This window comes from Frieseomelitta varia, unplaced genomic scaffold (genome assembly GCF_011392965.1).
Source record: "Frieseomelitta varia isolate USP_RPSP 00005682 unplaced genomic scaffold, Fvar_1.2 scaffold_204, whole genome shotgun sequence".
In the NCBI taxonomy this organism is placed as follows: Eukaryota; Metazoa; Arthropoda; class Insecta; order Hymenoptera; family Apidae; genus Frieseomelitta; species Frieseomelitta varia.
This window is the reverse complement of record NW_025109795.1, coordinates 341,698-359,454: the sequence shown is the minus strand read 5'-3', so window position 1 is coordinate 359,454 and position 17,757 is coordinate 341,698. Positions and strand designations below refer to the sequence as shown.

At 36.6% G+C, this 17,757-nt stretch overlaps 1 protein-coding gene across 1 annotated transcript in view; it reads left to right on the top strand.

The window, feature by feature from the left end:
* Positions 1-8,036: 8,036 nt before the first annotated feature.
* The window catches only part of LOC122526955, a 12,558-nt gene continuing 2,837 nt past the window's right edge, over positions 8,037-17,757 (top strand). Inside the window, exons 1-2 of the mRNA XM_043650676.1 lie at positions 8,037-8,338; positions 10,904-11,078. Coding sequence (XP_043506611.1) covers positions 8,075-8,338; positions 10,904-11,078 — 439 coding nt within the window. The 5' untranslated portion in view covers positions 8,037-8,074. The remainder of the gene's footprint in view (positions 8,339-10,903; positions 11,079-17,757) is intronic.

The following is a 17,757-nucleotide window of genomic DNA, read 5'->3' as shown; positions in this document are numbered from 1 at the left end:
GGGCTGAAATTTTAATAAAAACAGGTGCCTGGACTCGATGAAATTTTCAATCAAGCGCGCCAGAAGATTCCGTAGAATTTTCATTCCGCGCGTAATTTCGATGGAAGAAGGAAAAAGGAAATCTCTCGAAATTCAGCGAAACGAAAACGAGTAAATGGACAAGGGGAGATTTCGAGGGTAGTCAACAACTGACTCGTTGCTGTCGTCAGGGTAGCCTAATCGTCGAGAGATCAGACACGACTCTCGTAGACATTTGCCAGCGGGCTAATGCTTTTCCACGGTGCAGACAGGTGATCCATGGCTCACACCGGGCGAGTCCACTGCATTGCAGGTGCGTGGTACCGAGTTTCTTCGCGGGGATGGTGGGGGAGAAATAATCCAGATGCAAACTCGATTCCGAAAGTAACTCGGTTTTACCGTGTACTCTCGAGTTAAGCCAACACGTAACGGTGACGGTTAAATAACGTGTGAAATTTCTCTCTCGTGCTTCTTCGCTACCAATATTTTTCCCCCCCTTTCTCTTTCGGTATTTCCCTGACTGACTTTTGGCGGATCTTTTCGCTAAAAGAAGGGAGAAGACAGCATTTTTCAAAATGCAACTACCATGATGATCTTACGAAGTAAATTGCACGATTTTTAAACAAACTTTTAACCGGATGTATCTGAATCAATTTTCAATGTATTTATATATTATTATATGTATTATAATTTTTAATATATATAAATTAATATATATTTTATATATTTAATATATTTTAATATAATTTATTTTATTATATTAATTATATGTATATATATATATATATATATATATATATATATATATAATTAATGTATATAATTTTAATTTATTTATTTTATGTATATAATTTTCTTAGCCAAGCATTGATTATAATAGTAATGTCGTTGATTCTGAATAATTATCAGTATCAGATAAAACTGCATCCTCTTTAATAATTTCTCAACTTAAGTTTCATTCTTTCTGATAATGTGTTCACTGAAAAATTATCTAGAACATATATAATATTACACAATAAAAATATGTGTAATTACATTTACGATGAATAATTACATACATGCATAATGATTGTATAATTTCATTTATTTATACGTGTAATTAATGATGAAAAAACGAAACAAGTTATTGCACGATTTCATGCAGAATTTTTCTATATTTATTAATGAATAAATAATTTTTATATATTTATTAATTTTTCTATATTTATATAATGATGATGAAGGGGAGGGGAATTTATTATGCAATAATTTTCAAGAATCAGAATCGGCCCAGAAAATGTACAGTTAAACATCGAAAGCAAATAGTCGCGGTTAATACAGGCAATTCGAGACGATTATTTACGAAAATGAGCGGTCGCTCAACAAACTCGCCATTCGCAAACACTCCGTTCCACCACTTAACCAACTGCAGATTTCAACAAGCACTTGGCCCGTGCAAAATTTCAGAATTCCGAACGACGGCCAAACAAATGGTAACATGCGGTATCGAATAAACTCGTAACGTTTCGGCGAATTACAAAATTACAAACGAAACTCTCCATCGTTATTACAGGAACGAAAGGTTCGTTCGTTGGTTCGTTCTGTTTAGAAAATGAAATGGTGTCGTTCCTAGCCGGTGCACGACGCTTCCGGCTAATTGAACGAATTCGTATTCGTCGACGAATACGAATATTTAGTGAACTTAATTCTGTTCGTAGGAAGTTTACTCGAGTGTATCGAAAAATAAAAATGATCGATCGATTGTATTTAATGGGATGCATATGACGCATATTATAGCTACTAAATTGAGATCGTTTTGTTATTTTAAAAGTCGATAAAACGGTGAAATATTACAAATACAGCGTTTATATGGTAACGTAAGTTAAAAATAAAAGTCTCAAAGTAGACTAGAGTCAAGAACTCGCATTGGCATTTGTATTTTGTACAAATTTGTTTGACATAAAGTCATATACACGTGAAATTATAAATACAGATTCTTTTTCTTTTTCTAGAATAGTTATGTAATTCTATTTATTTCAAATAATACTTGCGTGCCGGAATCAAAAACTCACGTTAGAATTCATATCTCTAAAATCTCTGCGCAATTCGGTAAAACTATAAAATACAATCTCCGTACAATATACATAATGTATTTTAGAATCGAGTACTCACTGTTAGAATTCATCTAAAATCTTTTACTGTATTAGAATCGAGTACTCACTGTTAGAGTTCATGAAATCTAAAATCATCGCGATACAGTCGGCAGGTGAAATTACACGAATTTTCGAAAGAAATTGAAGTCGAAACTTTCTTCGCCATTATCTTTATGGCTCTCTCCAACTGGAAGATCTTCGTCCAATTTCAAGAAACTTCATAATCCGCGAGCTCGACTCGCAAAAACTAAAAAGAAAATCATCTTCAAGAACAACTGAAGAAAAAAAAACGAAAATCAACTTCGTTTCTTCACGAACAAAGATCAGCCTCGTCGGTCGATGTTCACAACGTTCCTCCACCTTTATTCCCATCCTCTGGCACGCGTGTGTCCTTGTACGTATCAAGAGAAACGTATCGCCTTACGTTGCACGAGGTTACAGGCGCAATAAATAACTGGTGACGAGGTATTACGATCGCTGTGCCGTGCGCGTAACACGTGTCGCGCTAATGCCGCACTTATACCACTGGCTGACGACGCTATGCGCGTACACGCTGCCACCGTTTAATGGTTTCATCGTCTCGGTTACACGGAACGCAATTAAACCCTGCCCTCCTGCTTTTTTTCCTCGCTTCCTAACGAATCACGTCGCTAAATCCTGCTTCAACGTTTGTTCCCGATAGTGTCTCAGCGAGAAAGGTCTCTCGGCGCGTAAATCGGTTTAATTCGGTTGTTTAGGTACTTCCGGGTGGGGGACTGTTGCTTGATTTAACCCTCATGCGCTGGAACGACGCGCACGTCGAGAACCTTTTCTTCCAAAAATTGTAATATTTTCTCAGTTCTCGAGTGTGTTTAAACGAAATAGGCAAAACGAATAGTAAATTTAATAAAATTACTTCTATAATAGTAAAGTAAATATATAACAGTAAATATAGTAAATATATGTACTGAAAAGTAAATACACTTAAATATAAATATTATATAATATTTAAGTATGTTTAAGTATATTTATTATAACCCGGGCAAAACAAATACTAAATTTGTTACTTCTCGATAATTTCTATCCAGTCATATCGTACCGACGAAATTACTGTATACGATTTGGTCACTCGTTATGGTCCGCAATCGGTTGCCAGCGCAAGTGGTTAATGCGTGTAGTTTTGATAGGTATTCTACGACAATGACGAACTTGGAGGGAAATCACAGATTACGAAAGAAAGTTGCGAAAGTTGATCGTAAGAATTTTCAAATTTAGGAAGTTTTACGGGTTGAATGCGCGCGCGATAAACGTCGACGTTTATCAGTTTGTTTAACGGACAGAAAAATTATACTCACGGTCGAGTGCGTGCATCGACAAACGCCGAAGTTAATTTGTTCAATGGGCAGAAAAATGGCAAGCCAATATTCGTGATTATTTAAGTAATCCCCTGAATATTGCTCGAACTTTGTACATTCTTTCCTGGTATCAATTCACTGAATAATGTAAATATCCTTTAATAATTTAAATAATACGTGTTTAATTATAAGTTTAATAATTTAAATAATGAGTGCTTAATTACAATAATGCAAATATCTACCTTTAATCATTTAAATAATAGGTGTTTAATTATAAGTTTAACAATTTAAATAATGAGTGCTTAATTACAATAATGCAAATATCTACCTTTAATCATTTAAATAATATATGTTTAATTATAAGTTTAACAATTTAAATAATGAGTGCTTAATTACAATGATGCAAGTATTTACCTTTAATCATTTAAATAATACGTGTTTAATTATAAGTTTAACAATTTAAATAATAAGTGCTTAATTACAATGATGCAAGTATTTACCTTTAATCATTTAAATAATACGTGTTTAATTATAAGTTTAACAATTTAAGTAATAAGTACTTAATTACAATAATGCAAATATCTACCTTTAATCATTTAAATAATACGTGTTTAATTATAAGTTTAACAATTTAAAATAATAAGTGCTTATAAATTTAACAATTTAAAATAATAAGTGCTTATAAGTTTAACAATTTAAAATAATAAGTGCTTATAAGTTTAACAATTTAAAATAATAAGAGCTTAATTACAATGATGCAAATATCTACCTTTAATCATTTAAATAATACGTGTTTAATTATAATACGTGTTTAATTATAATACGTGTTTAATTATAAGTTTAACAATTTAAATAATAAGTGTTTAATCACAATGATGCAAATATCTATCTATTCCTTCCTCATATCAACCCACTGAATAATGTAAATATCTGTCTTTAATGATTTAAATGATACGTGTTTAATTATGTGCAGTAATGAAAAGCCGCAGTATGTTTGTTGGATCAACAACGTTTGAAACAAACTGGAAAAGGTAAAAGGATAAAAGTCGAAAGAAGAGAAAGAGCAAATATTCTTAAAGAGACTAAGGCTCTCCTTCCCCCCCCCCCCGCCCTCTCTCTCTCTCTCCCTCCTCGCCGCCCGAAAACCATTAACCAACAAAAATAATCGTCTGCCCAAGCGAAACCGCAAGAGTTTTACAGCGAGCGTTTCACCACCGGAACGGGGGTTCTTCGCTTGATACGAAAGTTCGCCGGAGGAGCCGCATCGGGCAGCGAAATGTAGGTTACAGCCAGCCAGCAGGGTGTTCGCAAGCGTCGAGCGCGTGGATTTCAACGCCCACGCGTTTCCACGGCTCGTTGTAACCAAGGGCAACGCGCGTCCACGGGGAATTTTTCGCGCAACAGTCCCACGCAGCCCGATAAATCTGCCTCGCTGGCAGGCGGTGGTGTTCAACCATAGGGAGGGAAATAAAAAAAAAAAAAGAAAAGAGAGAGAGAGAGAGCATTAATCGAGGTATCTCGCGTCTGAAACCGCGCACAAGTTACCAAACGTCGAAATGATACGGAGAGGAGCCGAGCGAAACGCCAGGCCGCCATCAATCAAACGCTATTCGACGAGTCCATCAATCAATGATCGAGCCAATCGCCGTTGTTGGCCGATCGATGAAATGTCGTTCGTTGGCTGGTGATATCGCAAGAATGGGCTTCGCGGAACTGACGATTCTTTCTTTCTTTTTTATCCTTTTTCTTTTTCTTTTTCTTTTTTTTCTTTTTTCTTTCTTGGCGGGAAGAACGTGGAGCTACTGGATGGATATATAATTTGCCTTCTGTAAATGTCTTTTTTTCTAAAGCGAAAAGCTTTCGCTCGGAAATCAACGATAATCGCTGATTTTACTTTAGATATTCCTCGACGATCGTTCCTTGTTGGAACTTTGTTTCTTGAAGACTCGAAAGGAGTGTTTTCCGTAAATGGATTTATTCTCGTCTGAGAATGAAGTTTCTAGAGTTTCAAGACAAATTTCAATAATTGGGAATAACTGGGATCTTGTCTTTCGTTTTGATCTGAAGACGAAACTCTGAGTTTTTATCACAGCAACTCTTAGTCGCGCTCGATATTTTTAAATTGCCAAAAAAAAAAAAAAATTAAAGAATAAACAAATAAGTAATTGAAAAATAACTCGAAACGCGAAAAAATAACGTAAAAAAAAAAGTCTATTTTATTCTGCCAGAAAAAATGAATTTCTCGTCCGATTAATTTCACCGAGGAACAAAAACTAGAATAATTAACAGGCAGATGAGTCCTGTGCAACGTAGAAACGCGAATCTGTTTGTACTTGTTCGATAAAGTAAGAGGGATGCGCGTTTGCAGCGAGTCCCGGTAATTAAGCAGAACGAGGCAAAAGCAAATCCCGTGCACCGATAAGCAGTTGCATTTTAAGTTCAACAGACCGTTTTCCGTATGTAGGCGATAGCATATTTACGTAGCCAGGATAAGTCAGTAGTACTGGTCACGCTTGTGTACGGACAAGTGGAAGAGGTCAGCGTCTGTGCAAGTAGCGTGCGGTAATACACCGATTGGCGAGTAGAATAATCCCGTGTCGAGTCAGACACGGTCTATATATCTACTCCACTCCTGGTACATGTGATAGTCTCTCACACGAGGCTCTGCGATGCTTGTACCTAGTCAAACAACGTTCCAACCTTCGTAAATAGAATATTTCAACACGAACAAATACGCGTAGAATATTCGCGGATGGACAAATATTAACATTTAAAGGGGATTCTGATAACATTTGAGGAATTACATATTTATTTTTATATTAAAGGTTTATATTAAGTTTCTCTGCTATCCTTTGGTGATGATAGATTATTCCTCTGTTTGAAACAACTTGTGTAGTGAATAACGTTTTATTTTTGTATGACTCGAGAAAGTATAGATGAAAAAGATAGAATCATTTAAATCAGTGTGAATTATTTTTGTCAACGAGCGTTAAAATTGTTCCCAGACCTTTGCCAAATTCTTTTTCAATTTTCTTTTCGAGAACAAGTGTTATTCTACATTGTTTCATTAGAAATAATTAACATTGTAACTTCGATGTTTCAAATTTCAAATGTAAAATACTTTACATGTGTCTTGATAAATAATTTTTCAAGTATTTACAGACAATCGTTCTACAGATTTAATAGAGATATTAAATTAATATTATCTAATATTGAAAAGAGTAAAAAAATACACAAGCTAATGCAAGGTAATAAATTTAAAAAAATGTGCAGACGGAACAACTAAACCTCCACGCGAGAATTTAAACACTTGCACGTCTTATCGGACAAGTTAAAAAATTCTGTTTCCCCCGGTTTCTGAGTAACGTTTATCAGTGCCATTATTTCTCGCAACGTGCTCGTAGAAAAATTGTCACACTACTGTAATAAAATGACCAGACCATCTGTCTTTTTTTTCCTGCAGAAGAAAGTAAAAAAAAAAAAAAAGAAAGACAAAGAAATTTCTCTCTCTCACGGAATTTTACAAACGATCCACCACGTGTAAAGTTTAATACAAATGCGTATTCGAAACAAAAGCGGAGGAGACCCGCTGCTAGTTGGAGTTTACTGGCTCAAGTTGCGGCGAAACGTCGCGTTATGAAGTTTGCGGTCGCTTTCAGCCAACGACGAAACAGAAACTCAACTCCCTCTGTTCGCCGGAAGCCGGGCACCCGCGAATTTTCCCTTTTCTTAACTGGGGATCCCACTCTCGCTGGTCAGATTACCGCCGATTCCACGCATCTGCGTAAAACTCGAAAGAGGGGAAACTACGAAGAAAAAATTTTCCCTTCATTCGTGTGATAAAAAAACTGGTTCTTTTTCTTTCATGTAATTTGTCATTTGGCAAATTTTACTGAAACTTGGACAGCAAATGGAATTTAGAATTTTTTTCAAATGTTGGAATAACAGAGTAACAAATACGAATGAAATTTTTTATTTATTGTACGCCGATATTATATTCTCCAATCAATCAGAAACAATCAATATCAAGTCAACAAAACACAAACGAAACAGGAGTTTAAAGACAAATTAAACGAATTAAGTTTGGAATTGCGAATAATTGACCGACGAATCAAATTTGAGGGAGTTTCACTGCGAGTCGATACTGAAATGCATGTTATTAACGATCGAATTGTTAAATTCGAGTCGGGTAACAATTAAATACATATAATGGTGGTTCGATCATAGACGTCAGGAAGGAGAATGTAGAAAATAGAAAATTTCGACAGAACAATACAACGTCAATTATAATGCAGTTTTATAACATTGTAATAAATAAGCTACTGTCGCGTATATCCAAATTGTACAATCCAATACTTGCAAGCTTACAGCTACGCGCAAAAATCGTAGAAAATTAAATGAAACTTAAACCTTCGAAACTTGAAAATGGAATAAGTTATTGTTATTAAAAAAAAAAAAAAAAAGGAGAAAAGTGTCCCTACGTGTCTGTAAGAATCAGACTGGAAGCAAAAAAAAAAAAAAAGAAGAGAACATGACAGCGTTCTGTAACGACACGTCTGTTCCCTTAGAAAGCTGGGCTGGGAGCGTGGGATGCAGTCGGTAACCGGAGCCCTGTCGTTGGCCTTCTTCCTGGGCTTGATTTACAGGAGCGCCTCCCTCTATCATCCGCAACGACGGGCCATGTTACACGTGAAGAATCAACGGAGTGGCAAGCTGAAAGAGAAGAAGACCCCGTCGAAGCCACCGCGGCAGCCGTGGGTGGATCTCAGCCCCCTGGGAAGCCGACCTGTCAGAATGTTGATGCTGGCCGCTGGTGCAGCCGGTTTCGGCCTTTATACACCCGCCTTTTACATCGTGAGTACCTTAATTACCCTAGCAGCCAACTGCCTCCAGCAGTATTGCGTCGCTGCGTCCCTCATCCAAGCGTAAGTTCACGTTACGTTCTTGGATAGGCGAAGCTAGCGGACGATGGTATATATTGGTATATATTGGCGGACTGTGCGGGAGATATTGAAATTTCATTCGACTAGAATTGATGAAGATTTGAGAATAGAATCAGTGTTCGAAAGAGTGTTCTACACCGTCTTCTCGTTGCAATTCTATGCATTATGATTGTGGTTTTATGATGATTCAGATAATCATTGAATGTATACATCTATGTGTGTCATCAAGTGGAGTAATCAGAGTATAATGAAACGAGAAAAAGTTTGACGGAGCAGTTTAAAAGCAGTATTACGGATAATTGTTAAAAATTGAGGAAATTATGGATAATTAGAAAACGATGGATCTATTTTCGCCTTTTGTATTCTCTTCAATCACTGGTTCACGATACGAGGCCAACGAGGAAACTAACTTCTCAACAAAAGACTAGCTAACCGATCGCCGGCCAGTTTGTAATACTGGACAGGTTGAATCGTCAAACTGCCAGGAACACGCGTATTCCGCGGTAGCGGCAATCAGAGAACGGGCCACACAGTTGGCAACTTCGTTCTCAAGTGAAGTTCCGCCAAAGTTGGCCGGTTTACACGCTCATAATCGCGTCTGATCCCGAGCCTCCGCGCACCGTGTCTCTATTTCTGCATGCGTCAGTTAGCAGTCTCGCGAGAGTCCGCCGCGAGTTCATGCAACTGCCTTCTCAACGGGATATATTCCTCTCGCGGTGAGTGATGCTCTCGAACGCGCTCAAACTCGCAAATCCATGGATCCAATGGCACATCTTTCGGCGAGAAAATAAAGGAAAGTTTGGGCGAAATTAAATTTTGAGAATGAAACGTCGTGATAGAATTTATTATAACGTAAAATTATTAAAATGAACCAGCGATATTTTAGATTAGACCTGAGATGTTTGTTTGATCGTTTTGAAACTGTATCAAATAATAAGGTGGTTGTGGTTCTTCAACTTACACGCTTTTTACACACAGTATTTTTAATATTTGTATTTTTTACATTCTCGAATTAGTCACAGTACAGTCACCCACATGTATATAATAAATCATACTTCCATGCCATTGTGTCGCGTCGTTCTAATTATTCATATTTTCTCTAGAAGAAATGATTGTAATATATCCTCTTAAATAGAAAAAACAAAAATTCGTATTTAGAATAAGATTTTGTGAATGATCATCCATGATTTTAAATTTGTCTTTCAACTTGAAAGCTTGCTGGAATTGATCTATACTCAAACTGAGAAACCAGAAACAGGCAAAAAAAAAAAAAACCAGCTATACCAGGATTGTTTCAAGATTTTTATATATATTATCGTTCTATGTTCAAACTATATAATCTATACAGGTTCAAACAACAATTTAAACTATATAATCTATATCATCTATATGATAACTGCATAATAATTACATACTGACTACGTTATCAAACTATATCATTCTATATTCAAACCTCATCATCATCTGTCCGAGAGTTAAACGACAATCTATACAAAATTAAAGGTGAAATAAATCGGGATGTTGGGAGACGTTTCACGAAATGTTTTAAGATTCCTATACACGTTGAAATATGCCGCGATGGACGCGTCGATTTCCAGATTTCACGCTACATGTTGCAACACATTATGTAGCTCGCACATGGTTCTAACGCAGACTTCACAAAACGTGGTAAAAGTCGATGTATTTCAACGTGGATGGAGCCCTTGAAACGTTCCAACATCTTCGTTTCGTCAAACGGCTCCCAACATCTCGCCGATTTGTCCCACCAAACGAGCTCGCTTCATTAACGTTTCAATATTTTCATTCCCCTCCATTTGTTTCGTCAAACGTCTTCAAACGTCTCGCCGATTTATTCTTTAGTTTTCTGTGAATTGTCGTTTAACTCTCGGACAGATGGTGATGAGGTTTGAACATAGAAGAATGTAGAATGGTACAGTTTGAATATAGTTTGATAACGTAGTTGTTATGTAACTATTACTCAGTTATTATGTAGTTGACATAGGTTACACAGTTTGAATTGTAGTTTGAACATGTATAGACATAGATTATACAGTTTGAATTGTAGTTTAAACACGTATAGACATAGATTATACAGTTTGAATTGTAGTTTGAACACGTATAGACATAGATTATACAGTTTGAATTGTAGTTTGAACACGTATAGACATAGATTATGCAGATTGAACACGTATAGACATAGATTATACAGTTTGAATTGTAGTTTGAACACGTAGTATAGACATAGATTATACAGTTTGAATTGTAGTTTGAACATGTATAGACATAGATTATACAGTTTGAATTGTAGTTTGAACATGTATAGACATAGATTATACAGTTTGAATTGTAGTTTGGACGTAGTTAACATGTATGGACGTAGATTACGTAGTTTGAACAGAGAACGATAATAAATATGTAAGAATCTTGATGATCTCGAAATCATCCAATCAGCTAATGAAAAACATATCCGTTGCAGGCTGTCCAGGGATACAAAGACGGTTTAGAGGCGAGCGCGGTGGTGCTTCTGCAGACCTGTCTGGGTTTGGCAGCGGCCCTCGGCTGTGCGGCTTGGGGAGTCGTTACCGCCAGACCATCCGCCCAGTGCCTCGTGTCCAGGCAATATCTCTGCCAAGCAGCACTGCTCGGAGTTGGTCAGTATACAACGCGTTACACTATGTTGCGGCGAGGGTGCTCGAACCGCGTTGCGCATTGCGAGAGAGAGAGAGAGAGAGAGAGAGAGAGAGAGAGAGAGAGAGAGAGAGAGAGAATGGAGGATGGTTCGCGGAGAAACGTTCTGCGGTGTCGGGGAGTTTGATTCGATCTGAACGAGACAATGTTAAACAGAGAGATCTGTCTTGGATAGAGAGGGTATCGGGATTTTCATGGAAGTCCACGGAATCTCTAAGGTTCCCATGAACGTACATATGTACGTCAATCGATGATGTTGGTAAATTGAGAGATCAGAGACGTTTCGTAACTAACGTTTAGAATATTTTGAGAAAGAAATATGAGTTCGTTGGTAGTTTTTTTTTTTTTTTTTAATTTTAAATTTCTAGGTGGAAGAGTATAATTTTGTCGAATAACAGATTTCGAAGATATACATACCTTGAAGGTAGGTCTTTATACAGAAGGTCCTTTTGCACGATGATTTTTTAATTAATGACACTGGTAGATTTGAACAGATCGCAGAACTTCTGCTTTAAGATTTTACAACGTTTTCGTAAAGTATTACAAAGTAGCAAGATAGTTTCTGATTTATAAAATTCATCTTGTAAATTCGTCGATGTTGTCACCTTCGTGAAATTTGCTCAGGTGTGAAATTTAAACTCGCAAGCGGAAAGAGACGCGAAGAAAATTTGTTCTCGCATATGATACATTAATATTATAGAGCCCCAAGCTCTTGAATCGAACGTTTCAACAATATTGGTAGAACTTCTTCCAATCAAATGACTGAGTAATATTGACGGAAAATTTTGTAAAATTCGAGCAGTATATACAGTTCTGAAAACTACAATTCTGAAAATTTTGAAGATTCGAAAGTTGGTGTTTGCAGTCTAATTTAACATTCCCAAACGTTAGCAGGCTACTTAAAAAGCTCCGCCGAGATTCGGACAGCGTCGAATACTGAAGCTCGTTGCATTGTTCGCGAAATGATTAAACCCACATTCGAATAAGGGGGGAGGGGGGGAAGGAGTTACGCTTGGAAGCCAGGAATGTCGGTGTTTCGCTAGGTTTGATGTTGCTGTGTAATTGAAGGTATGCACGAGAGAGAATATATACAGAGCAATATCATACAATTATCTTCGAAAGCATATAATTCGATTACACGCTGCGCCCGTGTATAGCGTTCAACGCCATTTTCCTCATTCGTAATTGACTTTCGTAAACTCTAGCACCGTGTGCAACAATTATCATCAACGGATCGTAAATAATATTAAAGGCCACGGTCTAATCTTTCAGAAATCGACTGAAGGAAATACGCGTCGAGTAAAAATTGAGATGTCTCTGCAGCGTCAGCTTGAACCCGAAAATTAACCGCTTACGCTAGGCAACTGATTGCGGACCATAACGAGTGACCAAAACCGTGTAGAATAATTCGTCTTTTCTTTTAATTCGTCGGTATATCACTGGATAGAAATCGCTGTAAATTATATTTAATGTAAGTTGCATATTAAATTTTGATTTTAAATGAATTAGTATTTTATATACAATTTATTTATATTAAATATATATATATATATAAAATTAATAAAGAATTCTATATAATTTAATGAAAATTAATAATGATAAATTAAAGTGCCAGCAATAGCAGTTAAACTATTCAAAGTTAATAATTGATAAATTTTATTATGGCGAAGATACTTTTTACATTAAATTTATTAATTTTCGGTGAAATTTAAATCAATATGTCACAAACGTTTATACAAAAATATAGAGATTAAATAATAATTTGACGACTGACTGAAATTTACCGTCTGGCTTATCGATTTCGTTCAGCTCGAACGCTCAAAATCCCATCCCTTCGTGATCAAAAATATTCTCGAGCGTCCAGCGCGCAGAAAGGGTGATCACAGTCGCTGATGACCACCGTGCGTGTGTGTGTGTGTGTATGTGTGTGTAGTGCTTTCGTCCAGAAGGTTCGTCGTCCGGAGGTTTCTAAACGTATAGGCCCTCTCTCCCGCCTCCCATTCAGTACGGGGAGAGGAGGAGGAGGAGGAGGAGGAGGAGGAGGGGGAGAGGATAGACTTCACAGCCACCCCGTCCATCTTCCCTTTACCGGTTGTATGCCACCCTTTTGAAGCGGCCTGGGCTCTTCGAGTGTCAGCCGCATACACGTCTTTGCCCCTCATTCAGTCGGCTTACCCTCGGCTCGAGTTCTCGACACAAAGTATTTTCCATTCTGTCCCAGAGTCGCCCCCTCGATGACTTCGCTAGTCTCTCGCCCTCCCTCTCTCTCTCTCTCTCTCTCTCGCGCGCGCGCGCTCTGTTTATTTTCCCTTTCTTTTTATCTTTCGCTCTCTTTCTCTCCTTTGGTCACGCGGAAGCGAATATCGTAGTAACGAAGAGAGAGAGAGAGAGAGAGAGAGAGAAGATGGTTGCAATCGTTAATGGGGTTGCTTCTGGACAGAGGAGACGCATTTAAAACGCGAGACGGCGAATTTCGCCGTCAGAATGGGAACTAATCGGGTGGTCTCGATCCAGGATATTGTTGAATAATTGACAAATGTTCAAATCTCTTGCCACGTGATAATCCTGATACTTTTCTTTTCTGTCTGTTGTCGATTACCAACGGTAGTCGAATTTTTCTGAAGTCGGGATATACTCGAAATGTCGTGACTCTCTGAATTATCCGAAATGGATTTTGAAGATGAAACGTAAATACGTTTGAACGACTCGAGAGTCTTGCTTGAAACGCAAGATTCGACGGAAAGTGAAATTTGAAAAAAAGAAAAAAAACGGAATTAATCAATTTCGCTTCCCGCGTTCGCCGAACCAATCTCCCGCGCTCATTCATCCGCAAAGTAAAAAAATATAAAATTTCCGAACGAAAGTCAGAAAAAAAAAAAAAGAAAATAGAGTTCGTCGGTCAATTTCCATCTGGCTGACTCGTTCGCAAGTCCGCGGAATTACACGGAAATCGCAACGCTGGTTAACGAAACTTGTTAAACAAAACAGATCGTCGAAATTTTTTCCCATCGAAAGAAGAAAGATCGTTCGGCGCGCAGTGCGTTGTTTAAGGAACGAAATATCGTTGGAATCTAGAAGAAATCAAATGGGAAAAAGAAGCATGGTCAAGGAGACCAGAAGGAGGAGAACTGAAAAAAAAAAAGAATAGTGAGTGAGAAGACAACCAAAGGTAATACGCGGTACATTCGTAGGGTAAACAATTAGAACAATAAGGTAGAAAATAAAAGGGCAATCTGGGATAAGCAAAAGAAGAGTTAGGTAATACAATCGAGGTTAAATTGTTAAGTATAGCATAAAAGTATAGTGTAGGTCAGTGTTAAATTGTTAAGTATAGCACAAAAGTATAGAGTATATATAAAGTACATAGCGTGGATAGAGTATAATAGAGATATGAATAGTGAAGAGCGAGAGTGAGAGAAACAAAGAGAATGAAAAAAAAAAGAGAAATGTAAACCAAGTCCACTTTCATGGCTGCGAAGCCGAAAAATAAAATTATCCAATCTATCTAATCTAATATCGTTGGAATCGCGGCTATTTCAGTGAAAAGAGATTTAAAGAAAAAAAAAAAAAGAAAAAAAGGGAAACGAAAGTTTCGCGAGCGTCGAATCGTTCGGCGGATGTTTGAGAAGCGCGGAATATTTCATCACTGCCGAGAAAGAGAGAGAACGTTCGAACGTGAAATTTTAATTCCACGCTGATTGTGAGCGAATTGAAATCGTTTCCTCAAGAATCACGACGAGAAACAAAGTGAAAACTTCAGTCGAGAAGTTTGAGAAAATTGCGATAGGGAAGAAAGAAAGTGATCGATCGTCGGTCCTTCAGCTGGATATCAATATCCATCGACGTGTATGTCTTATTGTCGGTTTATTGTTCCTTATTGTCCTATAAACGACGATTATTGTCGACAGGATTGTTTCAGGCTCGATAAAATGACTCGATCAGCCAAGAAGAGAGAAGAGAACGATCTGAAATATTTAGTATCGGACATTGTCATACTGATGGAGTATAATTGCTTTGAAATGACGTCACTTTAGCTAACTCGTGGAGTTGTTTTAATTTTATGGCATTTGTGGGAGACAGAAAGTTATTACGTTTTGAAAGGACCTTTTTTCTTTTTATCATCTGAAAGGTTTTACTTTAAAATGTTCGAGAGAATGAAATTTAGGGAAATTGTAATGATTTAACTTTTTAAAATTAGAATTTTATCAAAATCACTTATTGCACATTCTGGGTTCTCTATTTTAATTATTCGAGAAACTGGCTTGAAATGAAAAAGTTAAAGAATTGCCTCGCGAAGAAAATTGTAGGCACTATTGATTAATATTACCAACTAATAATGTTGGTAATTTAATAAGTGAGTAATTACGTCAGTTCAGTAATTCGTACAAATCAGTTTGCAGTGCTCTGCTCTATGTTAAATTAATATTTTATGAATTATTACGATTTGCATTCTAGATCCTCTTACACATCGATTAATATCATTAACTAGTAATATTGGTAATTTAATAAACGAGTAGTTGTGGATTGTAAATTTCAACAATAATTTGCAAAAGATTTGTTTACTTACTTTCGACGTTAAATCCTTTTTGTTGCAATTTATGTGTATTTCATTATGGTGAAATAATGACTATCTGATGGTACTAGAAAATGGTCAAAACTCAACAACTTTAGCGCACTGAACCTTATGCGCATTATGAACATAATGAACGAATTTTGTTACAGTGACTGTTTTTCCGTTTTGTTTATTCAAAGAAGAATCATTTCACGCGTCGTTGCATGCATAATTTAAGCAAACGATATATTTAACGTGTAATTACCGATATTATAAAATAGAGGTTTAATTTATTCACCCGATACGCATAAATTTCACCGTGACAACAAGGACACAAAGACAATCATGTGGAACATTAAACATACCGTTCGCAATTAATGACCAATGCAAACGTGCTGTGGCATATATTTTCTGTAGGTTCGTCAATTATCTCGTCTTATTATCAATTATTTATCCTCGAGACAAATTCAATTGGAAATTAATATGTTTAAAGTATCATTTTCGAATTAAACATAAAGATTCACCTCAGCGAAAGGTTACCACTCGGTTACAGCGATATTGTAAATATCAGTTTTTGCCAACAATTTGTTATCAAAAACGTATGTATTTTTCGAAATTGTTGTTTCAATATTTATCGACGATAAAATTTACAAAAAAAATCGTGGCAGACGCACGTAAATTCAGAAATACACGAGTAACAAGACAATAACTTTAAATACGTTAAACTTAAATTTACAATAATAATTCTAAAAATTAAAATTATTATTATAATCAATCCATTTGAATAATAATTTAAACTAAAATTTTAAAGAAATAGTTATTGTTATATATATATTGAATTTCTTAAAATAATAAACTCAAGTGTATAAATAATTATTATTAAACAAATTATACAAATTAAGATTACTTAAAATATTAAATTTAAAAATTTCATCTCGCTGTTTATTTTATCTTATTATACACACGAATGTTAATTTCACGCGCAGCTTGACAGTAAAAAGAAAAAACAAAATTAATAATCGCCGAAATTAATTACTGCGTATCAGAATCAACGATCCCGGGATCGAAATTAATTTTCATCATCAGGAGGTGTTGCCAGAAAATAAACGAACTCTGAGGGAGAAGCCAAACATTAACTTGAGTTGCACGCTTCGATCTCTGAAACTTGCGGAATTAACCATCTTCCGTGATGCGAATTCTAATTACGTCGCAGTAATGTTGCAGTAATTAGATCGTGAAAATACGAAGTACCCGAGAGAGACTGAGATATTATAGCAAACGTTACTGCAAATATCGTAGAACAGCAAGTTGCAAAAACGTAGAACGAGAAGAAAATGGACAGAATTTCTCAAATGAACTACTAGTTGAAAAAATTGAGACGATCTGCTCGAGAATTGCTGCAGGCATATTGTTTCCAAGAAATTGTTTGCTGGATTTTAATCTTCAATTGTATGTGCATACATACAGGTATGTAATTTAATCAGGAATCAACAATCCACGTAATTTAAGAAGTGAGAGAATGAATTTTCACGAATGTCCTGCGTGAACGATAACGAAAATTGAAATTGATTTGGCATTTCGGAACGCCGCGCCAAAGTGGAACTAAAGTTGAATAACCTAGTCGTAGAATTCTAATTCTGTTCACTTTGCTGAATACATTACAACAATACGAATATCATTACACGTGCAGTAACAAAACAAACTTACTCAGCTTCCAAACAACTCTCGACCAGTTAAGCCGCCATTACACTTACCACAAAAAAAAAAAAAATGAGCGCGCAAATGGACTAACCAATAAAGCTCGAATGGTAGGTGGACAAAGTTCAACGCCGTTGAATCATTGAAAACAGAATCAGGGGGAGCTGTCCTAAATTTCTGGACGACGCGTCGCGACGTTCACGAACCGGAGGCAAGGGTTGAAACGGGCGGAGCGCGGCAGCAGAAATTCCGGCCGAACGTAACTCGTAATCAGTGGAGAACCGTATTTTCAGTCGACGACCCTCGCTCGGCTGTGCATTCACGCATGCACGCGAAAACGTCCCTTTTCTTTTTTTTTTTTTTTTTTTTTCAAATTTTTTCTTTTTTTTTTT